Source organism: Mercenaria mercenaria, chromosome 1 (genome assembly GCF_021730395.1).
Source record: "Mercenaria mercenaria strain notata chromosome 1, MADL_Memer_1, whole genome shotgun sequence".
In the NCBI taxonomy this organism is placed as follows: Eukaryota; Metazoa; Mollusca; class Bivalvia; order Venerida; family Veneridae; genus Mercenaria; species Mercenaria mercenaria.
In genome coordinates, this window is record NC_069361.1 from 76,762,394 (window position 1) to 76,790,231 (window position 27,838).

The 27,838-nt window shown below is 36.2% G+C and overlaps 1 protein-coding gene across 3 annotated transcripts in view; it reads left to right on the forward strand.

The window, feature by feature from the left end:
• LOC123565052 (uncharacterized) overlaps positions 1-27,838 on the forward strand; it is a 69,929-nt gene that overhangs the window by 6,642 nt on the left and 35,449 nt on the right. For all 3 annotated transcript variants that reach the window (XM_053551451.1, XM_053551453.1, XM_053551456.1), the window contains exons 5-8: positions 383-530; positions 2,385-2,515; positions 5,672-5,845; positions 6,056-6,705. In XM_053551451.1, coding sequence (XP_053407426.1) covers positions 383-530; positions 2,385-2,515; positions 5,672-5,845; positions 6,056-6,705 — 1,103 coding nt within the window. The remainder of the gene's footprint in view (positions 1-382; positions 531-2,384; positions 2,516-5,671; positions 5,846-6,055; positions 6,706-27,838) is intronic.

A 27,838-nucleotide genomic window follows, 5' to 3' on the forward strand; every position in this document is an offset into this window, starting at 1 on the left:
GCAAACAAAATTGAAAAGTGAATGAATTGCAATACTTCAGTTTTTTATTGTCAGTTCAGTTTTATTGTTTTTATAGTTAATTGAAAAATCATTGATTTTGTTGGTTTAAAATTAATTGTTTTTGAATAACTTGAATAAGGTAATTTTAGATGTGAATTGTAAAATCAGTATGAGCCATATTTTTTTTGGGGGGTTGTAATTTAACCAGAAAATTTAGAAAACTTAGCCAGACACCGACAACTACTGATGATTCAGGATATTTCAGTTTTGCTGTTCTCTCCCCTTAGTAAGAAACAATTTGGATTAATACTGCTATTGATTTTTATTGACAAAAAATGCAGCTTTGAATGGACATGACTAATTTTACTGTTATAATATTCAGATAACAGGATATAGTGGTAAACAATGGAAGATGTTGTTAGAGAAAAGGGGAGCCAAACTTGCTAGTCCTGATTCTGAACTATCTGACCTGGGATATGATCATATAGATGGACTCAGTTTGCCTATAGTTAGCATACTCAACAGACTTGGTAAGCAAAGTTGTGTTACCTCGGTACACCCAACTCTTTTCCTTTACATTTACATTCTGCCCTAGGTTTCTAACATGCTTTACAAGAAGTAGGCACCCTTAAAAAGTTTTTGAGATAGATGTAACATTTCTGTAACATCTCGGTGTTTCAGTAAATTAAAATGAATGGTGTTATTCTCCACACCTGTTCAGAAATAAATTTTTAAGGATATAATAACATTAGAGGCCCCAGCTTCATGTCCCTTCATTAGTAATTGAAAATGATTACAATAATATGGACAGTCTTCCTTCTCTGTCAGTTCAGAAGTAAGGGATTTAAAAACATCACTGGCCACCACCTTCTTGTCAGTTCCAAAGTAAGGGATATAAAAATCTTACTGGCCACCACCTCCCTGTCCGATAAGAAGAAAGGGATGTAAATATGTTATTAATTGCCACCTTCCTGTTAGTTCAGAAGTATGTTACTGGCAACCACTCCCAATTCAGTTCAGAAGTAAGGGATGCAAAAACATTATTGGCAACCACTTCCATGTCAGTTCGGAAGTAAGGGATGTAAAAAATGACTGGCCACCACCTCCCTGTCTGTTCAGAAGTAAGGGATATAAAAACGTTACTGACCACCATCTCCCTGTCTGTTCAGAAGTAAGAGATGTAAAAGCATTGAGTCTGTCATCTTAATGAATTCAAAAGTAAAGTAAATGACAGGAGTTAAAGTAACATTGGCAGTCTCTTCATTGGTTGTTTGTTTTGGGTTTTACGCCATTTTTAGTTCGACTATTCAACTGCCTCGGTAGCCTAGTGGTAGAGCGTCCGCTTTGAGTGCGGGAGGTCGTGGGTTCGATCCCCAGCCGCGTCATACCAAAGACGTAAAAAATGGTAGTAGCAGCTTTCTCGCTTTGCACTCAGCATTAAGGAGATAGTGCTAGGACTGGTCAGCCCGGTGTCAGTATAATGTGACTGGGTGGGGTATCATGCCACGTGTCTACGGCGTGATATTCCAGTGAGGCAGCACTATAAAGTTGGGCATTGTGCTCACTGCTACAAGTAGACACCGTCGTTTATATGACTGAAAAATTGTTGAAAAAGACGTTAAACCCGAACACACACACACAGCTCGACTATTCGAAGGATATGCCTCAGCTTCTATCTCTGTAATTTAAAATGATTACAGTAATATTGATGACCTCTCTTTTCTGTCAGTTCAGGAGCATCTAAAAAGGAATGTTAAACAATTAGTGGCTTCCACATCCATGCCAGTTGAGAAGTAAATGAATGAAAAATGTTGTAGTAATATTGATGGTATATCCACTTCTAGTCAGTTTAGAAGTGACTAACAAGGGATATGATGATGTTGTATCCACCTCCACAAAAGTTTAGAAGTAACAGACAAGGGATATGATAACATTGTCCTCCACCTCCACATAAGTTCAGAAGTAATAGACAAGGGATATGGTAGCATTGTCCTCCACCTCCACAAAAGACAAGGGATAAGATAACATTGTCATCCATCTCCACATAAGTTCAGAAGTAACTGACATAGGATATGATAACATTTTCCTCTACCTGCACAAAAGTTCAGAAGTAACTAACAAAGGTTAAAAGTAGCTCTTTTGGCCATTGTCTCGGCTAGTTTTGAAGTAATTGACAAGGACTTAACTAGTGTTGACAGCCTCCGCTTCTAAATCAGTTCAGAAGGAAAAAAAATTAAAACTAGCAACAGTGGCATACTCCATCCTGTAACATCAGAAGAAAATGATCATAGGAAACTAACATTGATGACTTTGGCCTTTCTGTCAGTTTAATGAATGTTGTATTTGAATATTTTCCACACATTTATTCTTCCAATTTATTTCAGGTGAAGAAGAGGAGGACATATTTTCACCAGTGGTGTTGTCACAGTTTGCACGATCTGTGAATGTATCACCACAGTATGCTAAAGGAAGGCATTTAGTTACTGCATACTGCACTAAGACTTCAACTTTTCAGGTAATTATAGATTGTTCAGTAAGTGTTGAGAAATATGCACAAGTTCTTCAGTGGTACTGTTACACAACTTAGAAGTGCTATATCACTATGTCATGAGTAAAGCTTATATAAAATTAAATAAAGTCTAAAAGATTCAGAGCTCTCTTTTATTATGCACCCCCCTCCCCTCGAAGAAGGTGGGGTATATTGTTTTGCAGAAGTTGGTCAGTCGGTTTGTATGTAGACCAATCCGTTTCCAGATGATAACTCAAGAACACTTGGGCCTAGGATCATGAAAGTTGATAGAGAGGTTGGTCATAACTAGCAGATAACCCCTATTGATTTTCAGATCAGTAGGTCAAGGTCACAGTGACCCAGAACAGTTTCTACAGTTTCCGGATGATAACTGTAGAATACTTGCACCTAGGATGATGAAATTTGATAGGGAGGTTGGTTATGACCAGCAGATGACCCCTATTGATTTTGAGATCAGTAGGTCAAAAACAAGGTCACAATAACCTGGAACTGTTAAATGGTTTCCAGATGATAACTTCCAAATGCTTTGGCCTAGGATCATGAAAGCTGATAGGGAAGCTGGTCATGACCAGCAGATGACCCCTATTGATTTTGAGGTCAGTAGGTCAAAGGTCAAGGTCACAGTGATCTGGAACGGTTAAACAATTTCCGGACGATAAATTGAGAATGCTTGGGCCTAGGATCACAAAACTTTATATGGAGGTAGATCATGACCAGCAGATGACCCTATTGATTTTGAGGTCAATAAGTCAAAGGTCAAGGTCACATTAACCAAGAAAGGTAGAACTTCTGTGTACATTGACCAAATGATTTTTGTTCCTTGTGCAATTACAAAGAAGTTTTATTGGGGCCACTAGATGGGTGATAAAAACATTTTATTGGGGCCACCAGATGGGTGATAAAGACATTTAATTGGGGCCACTGGATAGATGATAAAGACATTTCATTGGGGCCACCAGAGGGTGGATGACAAAGACATTTTATTGGGGCCACAGGATGGATGATAAAAACATATTTCTAGGACCAGCATATGGGTGATAAAGACTTCTTTTTTGACCACTGGATTGGTGATAAAGACATTTTATTGGGGCCACCAAATGGGTGATAAAGACATTTTATTGGGGCCACTGGATGGGTGATAAAGACATTTTATTGGGGCCACCAAATGGGTGATAAAGACATTTTATTGGGGCCACCAGATGGGTGATAAAGACATTTTATTGGGGCCACCAGATGGGTGATAAAGACAGTTTCTGGGAGGGGGGCACCAGACAGTTGATAGACATTTTTTTGGGGTCACCAGATGGATCACAAAGACATTTAATTGGGGCCATTGAATGGGTCACAAAGACATTTTATTGGGGCACAAAAGAGGGTAAAAAGGAGTTTTCTGGCTATGGTTGATGGGGCAGTCATGAAGTGATAGATTTTTTAACTGGTGTCACACAGATGATACACAAAGTAACATTTTTTGTGCCTATTGAAAATTGGGTAACAAAGACATTTTTTTTTACCAGGGACAGACTATCACTAAAGAAATTGTAATTATGAACTAGCTATGATTTTATTGGCATAGTATCATGAAAAAAGAACGATTTTAATGCCCTAGGTACAAATGCTGATCACAAACTGCAATAATAGATCGTGATTTATGTCTTTCATATTTGGCCTAGATTGTACATTCAAACTGTAAGTCATTGATACTTTTTTCAGTCACTTATAATTTAAAAGAAACTTGAAATGTGGGAAAAGTAGCATACTGATTTTTATCGTCATATTCATAGTTAAAGATAAGTACGCTGTAATAGTTAATTATTTAAGTCATACCTTAATATATAATTTGGGACATTTATATTGTACATTCAAACTTGCAAAGGTCATTATGCTTAAGTTTGTCAGTTACTTGCTGAGGGGAATTGTCAGTTACTTGCTGTGGGAAAGTTAGACATTTACTTGCGATTTGGAAGTTGTCAGTTAAATTGTCAGTTACTTGCTGTGGGAAAGTTAGACATTTACTTGCAATTTGGAAGTTGTCAGTTTTTTGCTGTGGGGAAGTTGTCAGTTACTTGCAGTTGGGAAGTTGTCAGTTAATTGCTGTGGGGAAGTTTGTCAGTTACTTGCAGTTGGGAAGTTACTTGCTGTGGGGAAGTAATCGCTTGTTTGCTGTGGGAAAGTTGTCAGTTACCTCCAGTTGTGATGTAGTCAGTTACTTGCAGTGGGGAAGTGGTCAGTTATTTGCTATGGATAAGTTGTCTGTTACAAACAATGGGGAAGTAGTCAGTTACTTGTTGTGGGGAAGTAGTTGGTTACTCGTTGTGGGGAAGTTTGAGCTATGCACAATGGGGAAGTAGTGAGTTACTTGCACTCTTGCAGTGGGGAAGTAGTCAGTTACTTGTTGTGGGGAAGTAGTCAGTTACTTGTTGTGGGGAAGTAGTCAGTTATTTGCTGTAGGGAAGTTGTTAAACATTTATTTGCAAAGAAATGGTAAGTACTATGGTGGAATCCTTGAATATTTGTAAGGCTAAAGGACCGCTGTAACCTTAACGTTATATAAAAAAAATGAACATTCAAATGCAAGTACGACCTTCAATGACTATTTTCAAACATATTATGCTATTAATTGTCTAGAATTTTTGGAAAAATTAAATTCATTTACAAAAGCTATCTTAATCAAGTGTTTCTTGGTTAAAACAGAGATTGAGGTTTGTAGGTGGTTTAAGTGGATGTATATATGTCTATTCAATAAAAAGCTATGTTAGTTAAGGTATATCCCAAGACTTTGTGACTTGATGCTTTATAAAAGGTAAAGGTAACGGTTTTGTTTATTATAGTGTCACCCCTATTGAAAGGGCCAGACAGTTTGGCTTATTAGACACCTTTTTGTGAATACCAATTACCTCCCAACTCCTACCACTATGCGAGGCACCAGGCGGAAGTCAGTAACCATCATTTAACTAGCTAGTGGTCCATGAATCAGCCTTTTAGGAATGAGTACCATGACAAACATCCCCTGGACCAATGCTCACCTTGGGGCTCAAACCTTCGACCTCCCGATCCCGAGATGGATGCCTTTAACCACTAAGCCACAGTGACTGGCTTTATAAATAAGATGAAGAATATAGCTTCTATACTGTATTGCAGGTATTTGACAGCAACTTGGAACACCATCCATTGTTTGTGTACAGACTTCCTGTTGGTGCCCTGCATACTGTTCTTACAGATAGGATCATGTTCATGGCTACAAAACTTGCTGGGGACCAGAAACTCATTGTATTGTCCAATCAGAAAGCAGAAATATCAGAGGATTCAGATCAGGTCTTAAAATATACATGTACCAATAATTATTAGTCGTAGCTTCTATTCCGTCTAATATTTTTAGAACTACGTCTGAAATCTATGATTGAATGTAACAGTTTACATGGCTTCATGGGTATCAGTAGAACATGTTGAAACCATAACAGAATGTTAGAAATGAAATATAAAATAGTAAGAAAATACATGTATAATTATTATGTTTTTTTCCAGGATTTCAATAAAGAAGCAACACTACAACAGTTTGAACTACCTGCAGATGAAAAACTAATATCTGTCATGCAGAAGTCATTTCCATTCTACTGGCATGAGAAGCTTGAAGAAGATCAGATAAAGCTGCTGCATGACCAGGATGAGCAGAAGCTTACTGGTTCTCATTCTTCAAAAGTATTGTCTGCTCTAGAAATTCCTTTAAGCTTACACACAGTTTTAGATGGTTGCATTATTGTCACAAACAGCACAGTATATGAATGTAGACCAAGGGCTTCCCCTGAAAGATTATTTTTAGAACTTTGTGTGAACCAGACAGATTGTAAACTTGTAGAGCAACTTGGAATCAGTCTAGGGCTAGATTTAAACTTCTTGTTTGAGGCCGCGGCAGACTTTTTGCTTTCTCACGGTAACAGCAAACAAGCAACAAGATTATTTCACATGTCTAAAGGAAATCCGATAAACCGAATATCAAGCTTTTCCAAATATGGTTATATACAAGACATACTGCCATTCTTGCAGCAGTTGTTACGAAAGGAAAATAGTGAACTGAGTACGGAAGATTACGGGAAGCTTGTAGAACTTGGACTGCATGGACTGGTGCTAAAACTTTCTAAAGAGCCTGACAATGAAGAGATCATAAACTTATTCAGGTAAGATTTTTAACATATTTAATTGAAAAATGATCGAGCTGTAAAGTAAACCAGATCTGACATAGAAAGAAATCTTGCTAAATCTGAGGACCCCTAAAGATTGTCTTGCTTATTAGTGGTGTGGGAGACATATTGATTTACTTCTGTCTGTGTGTGTGTCCGTGTGTCTGTCTGTAACATACCTTGTTCGTGCTGTAAATCAAACAGTTCTCATCTGATCTTCATCAAACTTGAAGAAAATGTGTTTGACAATAAGTCCTCTGCCAAGTTTGATAACTAGCCAAATCTGCCCAGGCACTTCGGAATAATGGCCGTTGAATTACCGAAAATACTGATGCCAGTGATACAGGTCTTGGTGCATGGTTGACACAGATACATAATAGAGAAGAAATGCCAATCTAGATGATGTGGAAGTTGTGAGAGACGTATGCTTCTCTCAAAAGCAGCTCTTGTTATAAAGATTTTACCCCCATGCTAAATAAGTGAAATCTCACTAAATCTTGTGACCACAGACCATCTTCTTACTTATTGTAGAGATATGCTTTCTCTTTACTAAATACTTCATATTTAAAGTGTTACGAAGCTATTCAGTGTAAATTAATGTTTGGTATTGATCATGATGATATGCAGTATCACGTGGCAAAATGGCCAATTACAGTTCTGTTATTCAGAATTCCTTTGAATCAGATTGTTAAAAATTGATGTAGTACTTCTTATCCATTTTCTGGAGACTGCAGGCTAAAGATCATCTCCCTAAGGGTAAAGCCTTTTAATTTAACTGCATATTTTCGTTTTCTAAGAACTCTGCTTTTATATTTTAACAAACAATATTTTTGTATACCTTTGATCAAACTCCACCACAGTGTTACTTCCCCTTATCTGTACAGTAGACACCGCCACCATGTATAAATTGGGCTGAATTTCAAGTTATATTTTTCATTATTTTAATTTTGTTGTACAAAGTTTTTATCTCAGTTGTTATATGTTATAGATTTTGTTTGTAAAACAAGCAAAAAACTAAAACATAATGCAGTTATGTGTTGTGACACACACCTGCTAAAAAAGTAAACAATGAAATTACTTGACGATATTTTAGCTTCCATTATGTTCATAAAGGTTGTGACATAAATGTCAATATGCCTGTAGATTATGGCAAGCATTTGATTTACCAGGCGTTGCCAAGCGTGTCACCATTTTAGGATCACATGGTTGTACCATCGTCATGTGATTTACATGAAGGCAGGGATAATTGTTTGACAATATTCCTGGTAGATGTTGATCTTTGATGTCACATCTTGTAAATATAAACCTTATCAAAATATCATAATTATGATAAAATTTGACTACCCTTGAAGTGCTATAAAAGAAGTAGTATTAGGGTGTGTTAATAATAATAATAATAATAATAATAACTACTTTATTTATAGTGGATAACATATTTGGCTAAGCCAATTTACAATATGGTCCACATATACATGTAAATATACAGAAACAAGCAAATTCGATGAATTGGAATCCCCCGCCGAAAGGGTCAGAGTTGAGGAACGGCAAAAAAATATATCCAGCAAAAAGTTAAGAATGTTACCAAGAAGCAAATAATTTCATTAGTCAAAATGCATCTGTGCAGTCTGGTCAGGGTCCATGCTGTTTGCTTTCAAAGCCTATTGCAATTAGAGAAACAGTTAGTGATCAGCATGGATCCTGACCAGACTGCGCAGATGCGTGGGCTAGTCTGGATCCATGCTGGTTGCAAAGCCACAATGTTGGTTTTCTCATGGCACAGCACAAATGTAAGGTGCAGTAGGAGCAAGTATGTTTGACTAAGAGTTGCATGGTTGTAGAGAGGGACTGAAGATGTGCCATTGGGACTTATTTCCTGCATATATAGGTGGGCACTTTGTTTGAACCAGCTTAATGGGTTCCTCACATGAAAAATTCTACATAAAGAGGGAGGTTTAGACTGCCAGTAGCGTGGGTGATGTTATAAGTGACCAGCATATGTGAATAAAGGCCTTCATGCACATGTGGTTAAAATTGCCGACTTGGAATCATTGCCTTTCACCAGTGTGGGATTTAAACCTTGCCTTATACGTAGAATTCTTGTGAGGAAGTCATCAGCAGGATTATGGATTGAAGGTTGGTGGTTTTATACAGGTGTTCTCCTGTGCTTGCAATAAAAATTGTCATATGACCAATAATTGTGTTTGCACAATGTTAAAACAAACAAAACAAACATGTTTGAATAACAAAATTTCAGCCATTTCTTCTTAAACTTAGAAAACAACATAATGGTAGCAAACAAAATGAATTACCCTGCTAAATTTCTATAATGAACTTGTTTTAGTCTTTCAATCTTGACAGTGCCATTAACTGTTAAAATGGGTGCTTACCTAAAAAGATACTGACTGAATGGCGAACAGGCTGATCATGATCTACACTGGTCACAAAGGCAGAATCAATCATCTCAAGCATTATAACGGTTAAAACTATACAGCCTTCTTTAATACCGAACCCTACAGCAGCATTATGTACATGTATAGGAAATAGATATGAACACAAAAGTATAATGTACATAAAGTAAAACAATTGAATAAACAACAAGAAAATACAAATGAATAAACAACACAATCATTTAGGGCACCATCAATCAGTCAGTGTTTTATACACAGCTGTAGAGCTTGAAACAGTTGCACAAACTCTCACATGTTAAGAGTTACACTGACAGGATAGTGTGAACAAAATTAATCCCAAAAAACTGTGTTAACATCTATGTTAACCATAAACTTGCTTCATGTGGTTCTGGAATGATTGTGTATGAAAAGAATTTGAACCACTGTCCTTACCATTGGCAACTAATAGGTTCTGGAAACTTGGTTTTGCTGACCTCTTTGATTCCAGCAAGTATAAGTTCTGATTCAATACCTCATGTTTTTGTTTTGATGTAAATGAGATGTGAAATCAAAATATTTAGTCTTTTTTGGCACCATTTAACTTATACTGTAAAAGCAGGCATTTTCGCGAGGGTTTAATTTTCGCTATATTCGCGAGGCCCTACATCTCGCGAAAATTAATGCTCGAGTAAATATTCACCATTAGTATAATTCAAATTTAAGTATGATATCATTTTAACAATTTCGCGAATATTAAACCTCGCGAACATATTCAAAATTTTTAATTTGTGAAATTTTGACCCAGCGAAAATATGTGCTTTTACAGTACTGTGTTAGTACCTTGAAACCAAAACCAAATAAAGAAACACATGCTCATATTGATAAAAACCAAAAAAAATCCCCACAGAATATTATTGTCCATGCACTCAATGATTTGCAGAAGACAAAGCAATATACCATTAAAGCCCAGTGAATATACAGCCCAGAAAACAAAAACCAAAAGCAGTTCAGTCCCAGTGGGCTTTTAAAACTGCCTGTCTATTATCCTGTCAGACATGATCATGAAGGAAAGGTATGGTCCAACTTCAAAAGAGGTAAACACTGAACACACGTGTCAGTGTATCTCAAAATAGGTCATAAATGCTTAAGACATGAAGTTTATTAAGATTTTGCCGTTAGAAAATGTACGTTGTAATACACTATGTGAAAAACTTGGTAGAAAATAAATTAGGTGTAACCCCATTATCCCCATTCCTCCAAAACTTGCAAAAATGCATGTAACTACATTTTATTTCTTCAAGGCAATTAACTTATAGAATGCAGCTATATTCTGCCTAGGAAAGGATTTATTACGTTAAATAAGGTCTAGAATGGATGTGCAGATATTTTCCCATGATGTTTTGAGCACATACTCCCCATTATCAACTGTCCAAAGAATTCTGGTATATTTCTGATAAAGTGATTTCATTGTCCTTGTCATATGATCAGGGTCCACACTTTCTTTAAACATTAAAATAATTGGCTTGCCTTCTCCATAAGCTTTTTCTAGTTCAGACTGACATAAGCCACTATTAAGAAAATTGTAAGAAACCACCACAATTAGGACAGAAGCGGATTCCAGCAGTCGAAAGATTTCTTCATGGATGATTTGGCCTAATCGAAAATGCTGGTCTCCAGTGCAGACTAGGGTTCTGTCTATACCTGTGTACTCTTGAAGATTTGCATTCAGTTGGTTTAAAACATATGTATTGACAAATGTTTCATCCTCATTGCTGAATGATAGAAAAACAGCAAACTTGTATTTCCCTTCTCCTTTTAGTAAACCCCTTATAATATTTTCCATTTTTCTATTCTTTTGCCTTTTCTTGATTCGTTTGGAAATAATTAATGTGCAAATAAGGCAGATAAGAAAAGTAATGGCTACTGCAATAATGGTGGAAATTATAACTGTTTTCCTTTCACAGATTATCTTTACCGTTTCTAATGTTTTGCCATTTATATCATAATGTTTACCATTTTCACCCAAACATTTCAGCTTCTGGAACACTGTGTTGAATAGATTTGTAGATATAAGCCACCGGAGGGAAGATTTTGCCTCACAAACTGAACATAAAAGGGGATTTAACATCAAAATTAAAGTAGAAGTATTTACTTTTTTATGTGGAATAGAGTTTAGATTATTTATAGATAGAGAATCCAAAATATGAATGTTGTTTCCTTGTAAGTTGAGAACTTTTAGGTTGTCAAGGTCACTTAAGGTAAAGTACACCTGTTCTAATCTGTTGTTTGAGAGGTCAATTTTCTCAACAGATCTACAATTTTGGAAGAGATTTCTTGGAATCTTATGCAGGCCATTTGCTGACATTCCAATTGATTTCAGATATTTTGATCCTGAAAATAGGTCTTGAAACAATGAACTGTTCTCCTCAACCATTTTAAACAACTGATTCTTAGATAAGTCTATTTTTACAAGGTTTCTTGAACAAGACAACCATGTCGGGTGTAAAAATTCCAGTCCATTGTTAGAAATATCTAGTGTCAGAACTGAAGAAAAATAAAATTTATGACAAATCAGTTGAATATCCAGTCTTTTGAAGTTATTTTGTTGCAAAATGATACTTTTACTATACCAGAAAGGGTCAGTATCGATTATTAGTGTAAAGTTATATATCCATAAAGAAGTAGTATGTGGTATTATACCACTGTAGTTAACTGTTTCTGGTGTAAATAAATTCTTATATAAATTATCTTTAATATTACTTGAGTTACCAATTTTGTCATAGAAATGAAATTCTATGGGCAGCGCAGGAATTGCTTTCATTGGAAGTACAGCATGACTCATATCTAATACTTTAATATGCTTTAAATCCTCCTGTAACATTCCTTTGCCATAGGTATCACCGATTTTTGTGTATGAAGCATTTATAACTTCTAAGGCAGTTAGTTTCTTTGAGACTGCTGTCACATTTATTGTACTTATTTGTGAGCTGCTGATATCAATGTGTGTTATGTTTCTTGGAAGAATTGTTTCTATTAAATTATTGTCAACAGCATATTGACCTTCATACAAGTTCCAGTTAGATAGAACAATTTTACGCAGTCCTGGAAGTATATTTAATCCACTTAAAGCAAGCTTGACTTGTTCTATTGATAAAGATCCACACCCACTAAGATCCAGTGTTGTTGTGTAGTCTAATCCAGAAAACGAGTTTTTAGACACTTCTGGGATCCAGATATGTATGTGTAGTTCTTCTAAGGCGTGGAATCTGTTTAAACAGTTGTCTTTAAACACCACATGTGTTTTTTCAACTTCAGTAAATTCCAAGTACTGCAGTTTACTCCAGTTTTTTGTTGTAAAAGTTGAAGAATTTAACACAAGAGTTCCAGGTGTTTCTAGACGAAATTTCAAAGTTCCTGTTGGAATTTCTTTCAGTATGTGGTTGCAAATGATGGTTATATTATCACCCTGTCTGCAGTTTTTGTTGTAAATCTTTTCTCCATTACAAAAATATAAATAAGAAAGCAATGTTAACAGTAAGCTAAAATACATTTTCAGTTTTATCCGTAATGTCATTTTAAACTGTAATTTCAATATCTGTTGTGATATCTGTTCAGACTCCAAAATAGTATGTGACTCATACTTATTTAAATGGTAATATTACAAACATGAGAAACACCTCATTGAGGAAGAGAAAATTGATCCAATGAAAAAGTGAGTAGAAATATCAGTGACCCATGTTTTGCTTTGGATTTGAAATATAAATGAGTCGCGCCATGAGAAAACCAACATAGTGGGTGTGCGACCAGTATGGATCCAGACCAGCCTGCGCATCCGCGCAGTCTGGTCAGGATCCATGCTGTTCGCTTTCAAAGCCTATTGGAATTGGAGAAACTGTTAGCGAACAGCATGGATCCTGACCAGACTGCGTGGATGCGCAGGCTGGTCTGGATCCATGCTGGTCGCAAAGCCACTATGTTGGTTTTCCCATGGCACGGCTCAAATAATGTACGTAACTTGAAGAACTTCTGGGCTGATTCCATGTGATTGATCTGAAAATTGAAACTTTTTACACGCAAGTAATTTGAGATAATGTTGGTTAACACACTTCCATAACTCTGCCTTATATCTTCACAAAACTATTCCCTTTTTTGACATAGAAAATGTGACAAAATTTATGTCTTTTTTTCTCTAAAACAAATGAAGGTATTGCACTGGAACTTCAGAAAGGTTGGAAGGAATAAAAGTGAAGTTCATGTATCAAGTCCCATAACTCTGACTTTAGTTTTGACAAAATTATTTCCCTTTTTTGACAGTTGAAACCTATACATGCATGTGTTGGAACTTCACACAACCTTCAGTTTACAACTAGCTTCTATAAACCTGCCTTTTATGCAGAAATACAACAAAATTGTTGTTTTCTTAAAGAAAAAACTCCAAAACCAAGTATTTCCTTTAACTTCAAAACAGATTGTAATGATCATAAGGCAAATTTGTATGTAAGGTCTCATAATTCTGACATTTATTTTGACAAAATTACTTTTCTTATTGCACTCACATCTACAAACTATGTGGGATCATAATACAAAAATCAACACCTCAAATTTAAGTTTCAAATAACCTCTACATTTACTTTGACAAAATTATTCCTCATTTTGGACTTTCAAGGGGGTGATTTGCAATATTTATGCCCCTCTTCGCAGAAGGAGGGGTATACTGTTTTGCAGATGTTGGTCAGTCTGTCGCTCGGTAGGTTGTTCGGCCGGTCTGTCAGTGTGAAGACCAATCTGTTTTCGGATGATAACTCAAGAACACTCAGGCCTAGGATCACGAAAGTTTATAGGGAGGTTGGTCATAACTAGCAGATGACCCCTATTGATTTTGAGATCAGTAGGTCAAAGGTAAAGGTCACAGTTACCTGGAACATTTAAACGGTTTACAGATGATAACTCAAGAATGCTTGGGCCTAGGATCACGGAAGTTGATAGAAAGGTTGATCATGACTGGCAGAGTTTGATTTTGAGGCCAGTAGGTCAAGGTCACATTGATCAGGAACAATAACTTGAGAAGGCTTAGGCCTAGGATCACGAAACTTAATAGGGAGGTTGATCATGTTCAACAGATGACCCCTATTGATTTTGAGGTCAGTAGGTAAAATGTCAAGGTCACATTGCCCCAGAACAATAGAACTTTTCTGTACAGTGACCAAATAATTTCTGTTCCTTGTGCAATTACTGAATGCATCAAGGGGGACATTTCGTGTTGTATGAGCTCTTGTTAATTTATTGTTTTCCTTAAATAGCTCTGAAAGCCAATGAACATATTTCATTGGAATTTTACATAAAACTGTTGGCTTATGAGAAACTTGACAGAAGAAGTCTCATAACCCTTGACTGCTCTTTAGCCCTACTAATCAAAGAATAGATAGAGTAATTGCACTTGCCCATTTGTTGTTGTCGGCATCATTCCCCAGATTTGGTTGAGTTTTTGTTTGTAAGCTGGTATCACATTACCACTTGTTGCAATGGTTTGAATCTTCAGCCACATTCACTGTATCTTAGTGCTACACATGAACGTTCCCAATGATGAGACAGTGTGTCGTGCACATGACCCATATGTTTGTCTATCAAAGGTGAAGGTCACTATTGAAGGTCAAGTAAAATTGTTATCCCCTGCCGAGGGTGGAGGGATATAGCTTTGGCATTGTCCGTCCGTCCGTCCGGAGCCACATCAAGGAAGTGGTCTTGAATATTTAAATAAAGTTTCATATATATGTTAACCACTATAGGGAAATGAGGCCTATCAAGTTTCAGTCAGATTGCCCAAGTAACACCAGAGTTATGGCCCTTAGAAATTTCTAGTGTTAACTGTATAGGGAACTATAAATATGGCAATTTCTGCTTCATAACTTGTGACATATTTTACCTAGAACTGTGAAACTTGAATTGAATTTAGACCACCATAATGTGGTAGTACACACACAATGTTGTCAAGATCTCTTTAGTAACTTCAGATGTATTGCCCTTTAATTGTTTAAAAATCCACTATTTGTACATAACAAACTTACCTATTGGTAGAATTTCACTTGTTCAGTTTAGCAAGTTTTAGTAATTTAAAAGTTTCTGTATGGAAGCTGTTCTCTCAATTCCAATGAATTGGAATGGTTTGAAACTTCACACAATTTGTCCTCTTGGATGATCTGACATGCAAATGCACAGGTTACATAACTCTGTTTTGCATTTTAATTTTGTTTCGCAGTTTTACAAAATTATGCCTCTTTTTTCAACTTCTGTATTTATTCAGTTAGATAAAGGAAATAAGAAAAGTAATGGCTGCTGAAAGGCTTGAAGAAATATTATAGTTGTTTTCCATTCACAGATTTTTTAGCATGACTTTTGGAAGAATAAGGAGGGGCCTGTTGCTCTTGCCTCCATGTCTACTTCTGTATTGGTTTAAGTTATTTATGAAGACCAGTATCTTGTGGATTTGTTTAGATATTCAACTTGAACTTTCTGTACTTGAAAAATAGTGACAATTTTTGTAAGTGTAACAAGTTGTTTAACTCTCTACTTGCAACATTTCCAGAGTTATGCATTTAACTTTGGCTTTTAGCTCCACTATTCAGAGAATAGGGGTGTTATTTTACTCGCCCCAGCATCACGTTGGCATGAGCTTACTTGGTTAAAGTTCTTCGGCAACGTTTGTTTTTAGCTCACCAGAGCCAAAGGCTCAGGGTGAGCTATTAGGATCACTCACCGTCCGGCGTCCGGTGTCCGTCGTCTGTTGTCCCTAAACTTTTACTTCAAATGACATCTTCTCATAAACCGCTAGGCAAATTTCATCCAAACTTCACAGGAATGTTCCTTGGGTGAAGCTCTACAAAAAATGTTCAAAGAATTGAATTCCATGCAGAACTCTGGTTGCCATGGCAACCGAAAGGAAAAACCAGAAGCCCTAGAGCTTAGATATTTGGTGTGAAGCATTGCCTGGTGGACCTCTACCAAATTTGTTCAAATCATGACCCGGGGGTCAAAATTGACCCCGCCCCAGGGGTCACTTGATTTTACATTGAAAAATCTTAAAAAATCTTCTTCTCAAAAACCAGAAGCCCTAGAGCTTAGATATTTGACATGTAGCATTGCCTAGTGGACCTCTACTAAAGTTGTTCAAATCATGACCCTGGGGTCAAAATTGACACCGCCTCAGGGGTCACTTGATTTTACATAAAATCTTCAAAAATTTTCTAAAAATAAACCAGAAAGCCTAGAGCTTAGATATTTCACATGTAGCATTGCCTAGTAGATTTCTACAAAATTTGTTCAAATCATGACCCCCAGAGTCAAATTGACACCGCCCCATGGGGTTACTTGATTGTACATAGAAAAATCTTCAAAGTTTTCTAAAAATAAACCAGAAGGCCTACAGCTTAGATATTTGACCTGTAGCATTGCCTAGTGGACCTCTACAAAATTTGTATAAATCATGACCCCCGTGGTCAAAATTGACCCCGCCCCAGTGTCACTTGATTTAACATAGGAAAATCTTCAAAATTTTTCTAAATTTAAACCAGAAGGCCTAGATCTTAGATATTTGACATGTAGCATTGCCTAATAGATTTCTACAAAATTTGTTCAAATCATGACCCCCAGGGTCAAATTGACCCCGCCACATGGGGTTACTTGATTGTACATAGAAAAATCTTCAAAATTTTCTAAAAATAAACCAGAAGGCCTAGAGCTTAGATATTTGACCTGTAGCATTGCCTAGTGGACCTCTACAAAATTTGTTCAAATCATGACCCCCGGGATCAAAATTGACCCCGCCCCCTGGGTCACTTGATTTAACATGGAAAAATCTTTAAAAAATTTCTAAAAATAAACCAGAAGGCCTAGAGCTTAGATAATTCACATGTAGCATTGCCTAGTGGACCTCTACAAAATTTGTTCAAATCATGAACCCTGGGGTCAAAGTTGACCCCGCCCTAGGGGTCACCTGATTTTACATAGGAAAATCTTCAAAAATTTTCTAAAAATAAACCAGAAGGCCTAGATCTTAGATATTTGACATGTAGCATTGCCTAATAGATTTCTACAAAATTTGTTCAAATCATGACCCCCAGGGTCAAATTGACCCCGCCACATGGGGGTTACTTGATTGTACATAGAAAAATCTTCAAAATTTTCTAAAAATAAACCAGAAGGCCTAGAGCTTAGATATTTGACCTGTAGCATTGCCTAGTGGACCTCTACAAAATTTGTTCAAATCATGACCTCCGGGATCAAAATTGACCCCGCCCCAGGGGTCACTTGATTTAACATGGAAAAATCTTTAAAAAATTTCTAAAAATAAACCAGAAGGCCTAGAGCTTAGATAATTCACATGTAGCATTGCCTAGTGGACCTTTACAAAATTTGTTCAAATCATGAACCCCGGGGTCAAAATTGACCCCGCCCTAGGGGTCACCTGATTTTACATAGGAAAATCTTCAAAAATTTTCTAAAAATAAACCAGAAGGCCTAGATCTTAGATATTTGACATGTAGCATTGCCTAGTAGACTTCTACAAAATTTGTTCAAATCATGACCCCCAGGGTCAAATTGACCCCGCCCCATGGGGTTACTTGATTGTACATAGCAAAATCTTCAAAATATTCTAAAAATAAACCAGAAGGCCTAGAGCTTAGGTATTTGACATGTAGCATTGCCTAGTGGACCTCTACAAAAGTTGTTCAAATCTTGACACCCCCTGCAGGGTCAGATTGACCCAGCCCCAGGGGTTACGTGATTGTACAAAGGGAAATCTTTATAAATTTGCTAAAAATAAACCAGAAGGCCTAGATTTAGGTATTTGATATGTAACATTTCCTAGTAGACTTCTACAAACTTTGTTCAAATCATGACCCCCGGGGTAAAATTGGCCCCGCCCCAGGGTTTACTTGATTGTACATCAGAAAATCTTCCAAAAAATTTCTAAAAATCATCAGTTTGACATTTGAAACATGTAGCTCATATTATTCTGGTGAGCGATCCAGGGTCATCTTGACCCTCTTGTTCTTTGTTACTATTGCATATATCTTACTGTAGCTTCACATTAACATTGTTCAGCATGCAAACAAAGTATATGCAGGGGCTGTGTCCATTATACACAAGGTCAAGGTCACCAAGGTGTTGTACATAGGTTATTTTTAGCTGAGGCACCTGAGCCAAAGGCTCATGGTGAGTTTTTGTGACCGCTCAATGTCCGTCATCCGTCCGTCAACATTTTCTAAAAAAATCTTCTTCTTGAAAACCACAGGGCAGAATTACACCAAACTTCACAGGAATAATCCTTGGGTGGCCCCATTTCAAAGTTGTTCAAAGAATTGAATTCCATGCAGAACTCTGGTTGCTATTGCAACCAAAAGGAAAAACTTTAAAAATATTCTTGTCCAAAACCACAAGGTATAGAGCCTTGATATTTGGCATGTTACATCATCTAATGGTCCCCTATAAAGATTTTTCAAATTATGCCCCTAGGGTGAAAAGTGGCCCTGCCCCGGGGGTCACAAGTTTTACATAGACTTGTATAGGAAATGTTTTTAAAAATCTTCTTGTCTAAAACCACAGGACCTAGGCCTTTGATATTTGGTATGTAGCATTGCCTTGTGGTTTTCTACAAAAATTGTTCCAATTATAACCCTGGGGTGAAAAGAGGCCCTGCCCCTGGGGTCTCAAGTTTTACATAGACTTATATAGGAAAAAGCTTTAAAAACCTTCTTGCCTGAAACTGCAACACTTAGGCTTTTGATATTTGGTATGTTGCATTGCCTTGTGGTCCTCTACCAAATTGTTCAAATTATGCCCCTGGGGTGAAAAGAGGCCAAAATTTAACATGGACTTTATAGGGGGAAAAAATCTTCTTGTCTGAAAGTTCAAGGCCTAGGCCTTTGATATTTGGTATGTAGCATTGCCTAGTGAATCCCTAACAAGATAGTTCAAATTATACACCTGGGATGAAAGAGACCCCATCCTGGGGTCACTTGTTATATGAGTTATATAGGAATAAATACTTCAAGGATTATCAGATCATATTTCCTAGACTGTTTAATTATAATTACCTGATGACCACAAGCAATTAGGGGTCGCTTGACTGTCACTTTGACCTACTGACCTACTTTCTTGTTTTTTAAGAGACAGCCTTGAAATTTGGATGACATGTACAGTTTTGCACACCTATCTTAAAACTGACTTTCAGTGACCATGAATGTGACCTACTGACCTACTTTTTAATATTTTAGCATCAGTTTGCCATTTTAAACATGTGACTCATATTACTCAGGTGAGCGATTCAGGGTCATCATGACCCTCTTGTTAAGGTTAAAGTTTTTCGGCAACCTTTGTTTTTCTGTCATATCTTTGTTACTTTTGCTTATATCTTACTGTAAATTCACATAAACATTGTCAGGGGCTGGGCCCATTATACCCAAGGTCAAGGTCACCAAGGTGCTACACTTACCGGTAGATTATTTTTAATGTTAAAGTTTTTCGGCAACCTTTGTTTTGCTGTCATATCTTTGTTATTTTTGCTTATATCTTACTGTAAATTCACATAAACATTGTCAGGGACTGGGACTATTATACCCAAGGTCAAGGTCACCAAGTTCTTATACTTGGAATTCATGTTAAATTTTTTCGAAAGCTTCATTTATAGACATATCTTTGGTACTCTTGAAATAAAAAAAATATTTCTTTACCCCTTACATACTTGACCTTTAACCCCTCTGAGTAGTAGGGTCTTTTTATATCTTGGTGTATCTTCCTTTTAAAGTAGAGGTCTAATATTAGCCCACCATCTTCAGATGGTGGGATATTCAAATGACTCTGCATCCATGGTCCTGGATCCATCCATTCGTTAACAATTTCTCAATTTCGCATCCACTCAGAAACTACTAGGGGGATTTTGACCAAACTTTGTCAGAATGATGAATTGGTACCGCTGAACATTAGACTGGTTCAACAATTTTTGAGTGAGTTATGGCTCTTTGTTTGGCTCTTTGTTTATTTTTATAATTTACATAGATTTATATAGAGAGAAACTTTGAAAGGCTTATTGTCCAAAACCACAGAGCCCAAGGCTTTGATATTTGGTATGTAGCATCATCTAGAGTTATGGCCCTTGACTTAGTAAAAAATGTGCATAAAAAGGACTTAAGTTTGTGTCGCATGTATCTCAAAAAGTATTTGAACCAGTATTATGAAACTTACAGGAATATTATTCAGCATGTGAAGTTGTGTAGCTGGGGTATTGTTAGAGATATCATTCAGTCAGACCAGAGTTACGGCTCTGACTTAGTAAAAATATATGCATAAAAAGGCATAAAAGTTGTGTTGTGCATATCTCAAAAAGTATATTACCTGGGATCATGAAACATCTTAGGAATATCATTCAGCATGTGAATCCTGGGATTTTGTCCGGGGTTTTTATCATTCAGACCAGAGTTATGGCCCTTGATTTTCAAAAAATATGCATAAATTGGATAGAAGTTTGTTTATAGTCATAAAACATTAGGAGATTGTTATAAAGCATGTGAAGTTACTAGCACACCTGGTGTTCTGTTTTGGATTTCACTTTGCCAGATGGAGTTATGGTCCTTGACTTAGACTTAGTCTTAGTGAAAAATATGCATAAAGTGCTTGTGTTGCATATATCTAAAAAAATCACCTAGAGTAGGAATATTATCAAGCATGTGAATCTGTGCACTTAAGTTTTGTTTTTTTCACTTTGCAAGACCAGAGTCATGGCCCTTGAGTCAGTTAAGAAATAAAAGTTTGTGCATCATAATTATGTCAAATTGTACTTGACCTAGAGTCATAAATCATTAGAGGATTGTTTTATAGACTATGACATTTTGCAACAGGTGTTCTCTTTGGCATTTTACTGGTACTCAGCTAGGCCAGAGTTACGGTCCTTCACTAAGTGAAAAATACTCAAAGTATAAAATTGATATAAAGGCTGATGTTAACTTTACTTTACGTGTAATATACTATAATACATTAGTTACTTAGTTGCTTGGACATCTAAAATTCCAGCTTTTTATATCTTGGTGTATCTTCCTTTTAAAGTAGAGGTCTAATATTAGCCCACCATCTTCAGATGGTGGGATATTCAAATGACTCTGCATCCATGGTCCTGGATCCATCTGTCCGTTAACAATTTCTCAATTTCGCATCCACTCAGAAACTACTAGGGGGATTTTGACTAAACTTTGTCAGAATGATGAATTGGTACCGCTGAACATTAGACTGGTTCAACAAGACTTAGTCTTAGTGAAAAATACCCATAAAGTGCTTGTGTTGCATATATCTAAAAAAATCACCTAGAGTAGGAATATTATCAAGCATGTGAATCTGTGCACTTAAGTTTTGTTTTTTTCACTTTGCAAGACCAGAGTCATGGCCCTTGAGTCAGTTAAGAAATAAAAGTTTGTGCATCATAATTATGTCAAATTGTACTTGACCTAGAGTCATAAATCATTAGAGGATTGTTTTATAGACTATGACATTTTGCAACAGGTGTTCTCTTTGGCATTTTACTGGTACTCAGCTAGGCCAGAGTTACGGTCCTTCACTAAGTGAAAAATACTCATGTACATAAAGTTCTTAAAAGTTTATGTTGCAAACATCTTAAAATTAAATGTTTCACCTTGAGTCATGAAACCATCGTACGGTGACAGGAGTGGGGGACACCTGTGTCCTATGGATACACATCTAGTTAATTGTGAAAGTTTTGCATGTAAGCATGTTTCTTAGAAATCGTTGGACTGAATGTTTTCAAACTCTGTACACATATTTTGCATCATGAGATGACCTCACCTGGCACGTCTAATAACACTGACTTAATTTTAGTTTGGAGAAGTTATACCCCTTTTTCACATAGATATTGTGGTGAAAATTGTGCATGTAAGCACTGGTTTCACAGGAACTATTGCTCTGCTTGCTTTCAAATGACCATATGAATCTAGTTCCCTATCTTCAACTTACAGGTCAGAAAATTATGTCCCTTTTTCAACTTTTTGTATTGCTAGAATTTAGTGGAAATGTTACATAACGTCAAGCATGCCATCACAAGACAGCTCTTGTTGCCAGTTATAGATGGCAAAGGGAGAAGAAACTGGCTATGTAATAGTTATAGTATGTGTGAGAGTGTGTTACCAGGATATATCAGAGCTAGGGATACATCGGGGGTATTTTTCTCTGCACATATCGTCGAGGCCGGTAGGCCGAGACAGATATGTGTAGAGAAAAATACCGAGATGTACCCCTAGCTCTTATATATCCTCGTAAGACACGAGCATTACATATTATAACTGTTTTATCGCATAGTTTTATCATTAAAATTTATATGTTATTTTTTAAATTTGTTTATTATTATTTTTACACTTTTGATTCCCTTTCTGCACCTCGCTAAATTCAGACTGAAACACTAAAACTTCTGTTTTAGAAAATGTGTTCCCCAGATAAAAGTATCCAACAGATTTCTGCATTGGTTTTAAATCTTTGCATTTCATTGGCCAAACATATTGTAAAACTTGTTGTTTTGTTTGTAAAAAAAAAAAAACAAAAAAAAAGAAACATTTTAGAAATCTCAGAATTTCATGTATTTCTGAATTTTACTTTATAAACTGTAGGTGTTTGTTATAATTCTTTCTCTGTGAACTGTAAATTGGAGCTAAAATCATCTTTTCTTTGAAAGGAAAAAATTATACTCCCTCGATAGGACCTCACTGGCCACAATAAGAGAAAAAGTGTTACGATATATATATATATATTTATCGGAACAGTTTTACTGTGCTGATATATATCGCAACAGTTTCTTTCTAATGAAACTCTATAGAGATTTCTGTTGATATATATCGTAACAGTTTTGTAAAATATCAGCACAGATTTTGTAGTATTAATGTGTGTTACCATGTTTAACATACTGCAAAGATCAAAGGAAAATTGCCACACTATGCGATAATAAAGTATATCTGCATACCTGATTAATAGACAGTGAAGGGAGAAGAGTTGAGATAGTTTTAAAAAAGGAAGTACTGAAATACCCAGCTGCTCTTTTCAAAAAACACTGTTTACATGACAAATATTGATGTAATGGTAGTTTTTCATTCAGAGGCATTCTGTGTTATAATAGAATAATTGTATCAGGCACTATTTACATAGAAAAATGGACGTCTGGTTTCATGCGTATATAGCTTCAATATTAGATTACATTTGTGTTGAAGTGGTCTTAGTCTATAAAAGGCATAAGCTATTAAATTTAGAAACCAAAATTTACTTTTCAGATATTAGCTAAACAGGTAGTTGTATGTAAAAAAAACAAAAAGGCCTTGAAACCTGTTTATCATGCATTTACCCTGACATACTTATACATGTGTTCCTATTGTATTTTGTTTGAATGATGCAATCACGGGGGAAATACATATTTTTCATTTAGAAGTTTATATAAACTTTAGATTGAACTTGTGATGAATTCATTTGAGCCGTGCCATGAGAAAACCAACATAGTGGGTTTGCGACCAGCATGGATCCAGACCAGCCTGCGTATCCGCGCAGTCTGGTCAGGATCCATGCTGTTCGCTTTTAAAGCCTATTGGAATTGGAGAAACTGTTAGCGAATAGCATAGATCCTGACCAGACTGCGCAGATGCGCAGGCTGGTCTGGATCCATGCTGGTCGCAAAGCCATTATGTTGGTTTTCCCATGGCACGGCTCATTTAACAGTTATATAACACTGCCGTGGTGCTTTTTTTACTTATCTCCGAAGCATTGCACACAATTTAATGAAACTTTGATATTGCATGATATATATTATTGCACTGACAGTGTCACTATATTTCAATTAAGACATTTGTTTAAATCTTGCCAAGATGATCAGTTATCTCCTTGCCTATGCAGTCCTCTTCTGACTTTGTTGGAATCGTCATGGTTTGGCTACAGTAAAATGCAACTTTGATTTCTATTGCCACAAATAAAAGTAATTCCAGCATCATCCATAGATTTTATTTCATTGAAGAAACCATATGGGTTATGTTGCCTTATGTAGGGTAATACCTTTTTGGCTACTATTTCAATGATTGTACTTTGCTCTTTCACTTCAAAGACTTGTTTTAAAACAGCTGCAATATCTTCTGGTGGTAGAGCAAAGATAGCCAGTACAAATTGTTCTCTAACCACTCGTTGATGAAGAGACTTTGTTAATTGGTCAGATTCTTTTTCATCTATTGACATGGAAGTAAACATTTTCTCTTGGATCCCATATGCAAAATCATCAGGTTCTGCATTGAAGACTTCTTTTATGACTATACTTTTGATGTATGTGTATGGACAGCCATTTATTAAGAGGTTGATTTTCTTTGTCAGATCCTGTTTTGATGCAGTTATTTTATCCTGTAGCATGTTCCTTGCTGGTATCATATAATTTGAAAGTTGTTCAGTTTCAACACAAGTTTTCAAGTATACCAAGGAGTTAACAAATCTTTCCTTAAAGTGTTCTGCATTCCATTCACTGCAATACGTCTGCTCCATTTGCCAAAATAGGATAGTTTTAATGATATATGATGTAATGTTTTCACATATTGGTGTAAGATGGTGTTTTGTGATCATTTTTAAAGCACCATACACCTTAATTTGTGTATCATTAAAAGACTGTACCAATGCAAGCTCAGCTTGAGTTAGACAAATTCTCCACTGTAAATGTTCATCCTTGTTTCCTTTAACACCTACAGGTACCACATACACTTCCATTTCTTTTACTTTTTCTACTAACTCTTTTGAAGGCCAATCTTTTGATCTTTCACGACTGCACCAAGTGTCTATGATGGTTGGAAAAAAACACCGAAAGGCTAATACATCATCTAAGAGAATGTAGTTGGGTAAAAAAGGTGTTCTAATTCTGTACGGTTTTGATGGACCAGTTTTGGTATCCGCATGTACAAGGTTCTGTTCAATCCAGCCACAGTCTTTTTCAGTGTATACTCTACCAATGCCAGGGCTTAAAATGCAGTCATTTCTAAGATACAGCTGTCCATTTTCATTTTTCAGCTCTAGAGCTTCTAGAATGTTAGTATGGATTTTGTCTCTTTGGTCATCTGCATTTGAAATGAACTTTAGTTTGGTATATCCATTAGGAACATCCTCTGTATCAAGTTCTAACACTGTTGAACTATTATTGTATATTTTGGCGTCAAAGCCCTTTTCAATGCATTTCAAACTATTTTGAACTAAGAGTTTGTCAACATCACAGTCCACATAAACCCCAGTGCCATCACCTCGACTGCCTGCAACAATTACATTGTAATCTACCTGGAATTTAACTGTTTCATATAAACCAATTCCTTTTCCAGCATTTTCATATATCTGAACCCTTTTATTAGCCAGTTCTTTGGAATATCCAAGCTTTTCTAAAATACCTAAACTATCATTTGCCTCTACTTTTCTTTGGTACAGAATTTCTTCCATCCTTTGTTATGACTGTTTTTCGTGATGTATATGTATACAAACCTGAACATAAAATGAAGAAAACTTGTATGGTATGCATGTATAAATTATGGTGCAAATTAATATTACGCTGAATCAATTGTAACAGATGTTGTGTTGTTATATATGAAAATGTATTGATAATTTACATATATACAAACACTTCAAATTTTGGTCTTGATCAACATATATAAACATTCAGTCTGACTAAAGTACATCTCCAATCAACGCTACGCACATTGGATCTGAAGACGTGCTATTGATAGCCTCGTTCTGATGACCCTTCCGCTAGTCAATCAGAGCCTTACTTACAACATTTTGTATGTGAAAGTAGAAGTTAAAAAAATCTTTATTTAGCCTGGGTTTTTCATATTTACAATTCTTATGAAGACCACATTGCGACTATGCCCTCATGTTTTGAGAGGTATCATATGTCACGGTACGGACTTGGTCGCGTAAGGTGTCTGACAGCATGTTAGCTCAGTCGGTAGGGCACTCGCCCTGTTAGCGAGAGGTCCCGGGTTCGAGCCCCAGACTGACTGCACATTTTTCTCACCCTTAAACATTCGACGCTATTTTGATGGTTCACCCAAATGCTTGTTGAAACAAGTCATCTGATTGGTTCAAATAAAAATAGATTTGCGAAAATAAATAGCAATATCAGAAATCCAAAATATACAGAAGACGAATGTGAATGGGTCATTCTCAGATCTTCGTTTAGAAGATCAATACTTTAGTCAGATTGTATAAACATTCAAATTAATATTACACCAGATCAGTTGTAACAGATGTTGTGTTGTTAATTATATGAACATGTGTCGAGATATTACATAGATACATGCAATTCAAATTTTATTCTTGATCAAAATTTATGAACATATAAGGCAAAACTTTGATTAGTATAGATGGATTATCTGGCGTCTGGTGTCCACAGTTTGTCAACACACAAGAGGACACTTTTGACCCAATCTTAATGAAATTTGCTGGGGATGCTTGTCATAATTACATCTTTGATGATTTTGAAACTGGGTCATCATAGGTTATAAATTAGATCATAAATCAAATCATAGAAAAGCCTTGTTAAACTCTAGAGGTCATATTTTTGTACCCCCCGACAACAAAGTTGTAAGGGGGGGTATACTGGTTTCAGGTTGTCTGTCTGTCTGTCTGTCCGTCGGTCTGTCTGTCTGTCTGTCTGTCCGTAGACTCAGTCTTGTGCGCACCATCTCTCCTTATCCCCTTGACAGAATTTAATGAAACTTCACACAAGTGATCAATACCAACAGTAGTTGTGCATGGGGCATGTTAGGTTCTTTTAGAAAAAAAATTTGCAGAGTTATGGAACTTTGTTTTTTGTTACTATACTACAGTGTAACTCCCGAAAACCGAACGACCTCCGGACCAGCCTAAAAGTTCGGTTTTTGGAAGTTTCCGGAATTCAGAAGTTTGGAAATCTGTAGGCAAAGTGGACATGGTGCACAAAGAGTTATGCTTTCCTACTTGTAGGATGAAGGAGATTATTATCTTTTTTTAATTTTACAATTTCACATAAAGAAATTAATTAATTAATTAATTAATAATCAATTACAAACATTTAGGATAATAAATACATAAATAACAAGTATAAAAAGAAACAACATAACTTTAGTAACAGCATTTATGCAAACATTTTCCACTTACATTTTACCATCTTTGGAGTCCTGAGTTGTCAACATTAAATTTTAATTAATGTTGATAATGCATAGTTTAATCGATGTAACTAAATCATTTAAAACACCTATCTTTCTCCCGGGCGGGGCGTATGTTCTCCGTGACGATTTGATAAAAGACATTGTGTCTGAAATCATTCGTCCTCCACCTCTGATAATTCATGTGGGGAAGTTGGCAGTTACTTGCGGAGAACAGGTTTGTACTGGTACAGAATCCAGGAACACTGGTTAGGTTAACTGCCCGCCGTTATATGACTGAAATACTGTTGAAAAACGGCGTTAAACCCAAAACAAACAAACAAAACCTATCTTTCGTTCATTCAAACATTAAGAAAGGTTTTAATACGTAAGATATTTAATTCTTCATGTTTTCATAAATTGAATACAAATGAAAATAATCGCTAATTACTTCCTTACTATTGCATCAGATGATCATTGTGATTATACAACGTGTCAAAATAAACACGTGCCGCTAATAGATAAACAAAAGAAGATGTTGACACATTTTTTTTTGGATTATCA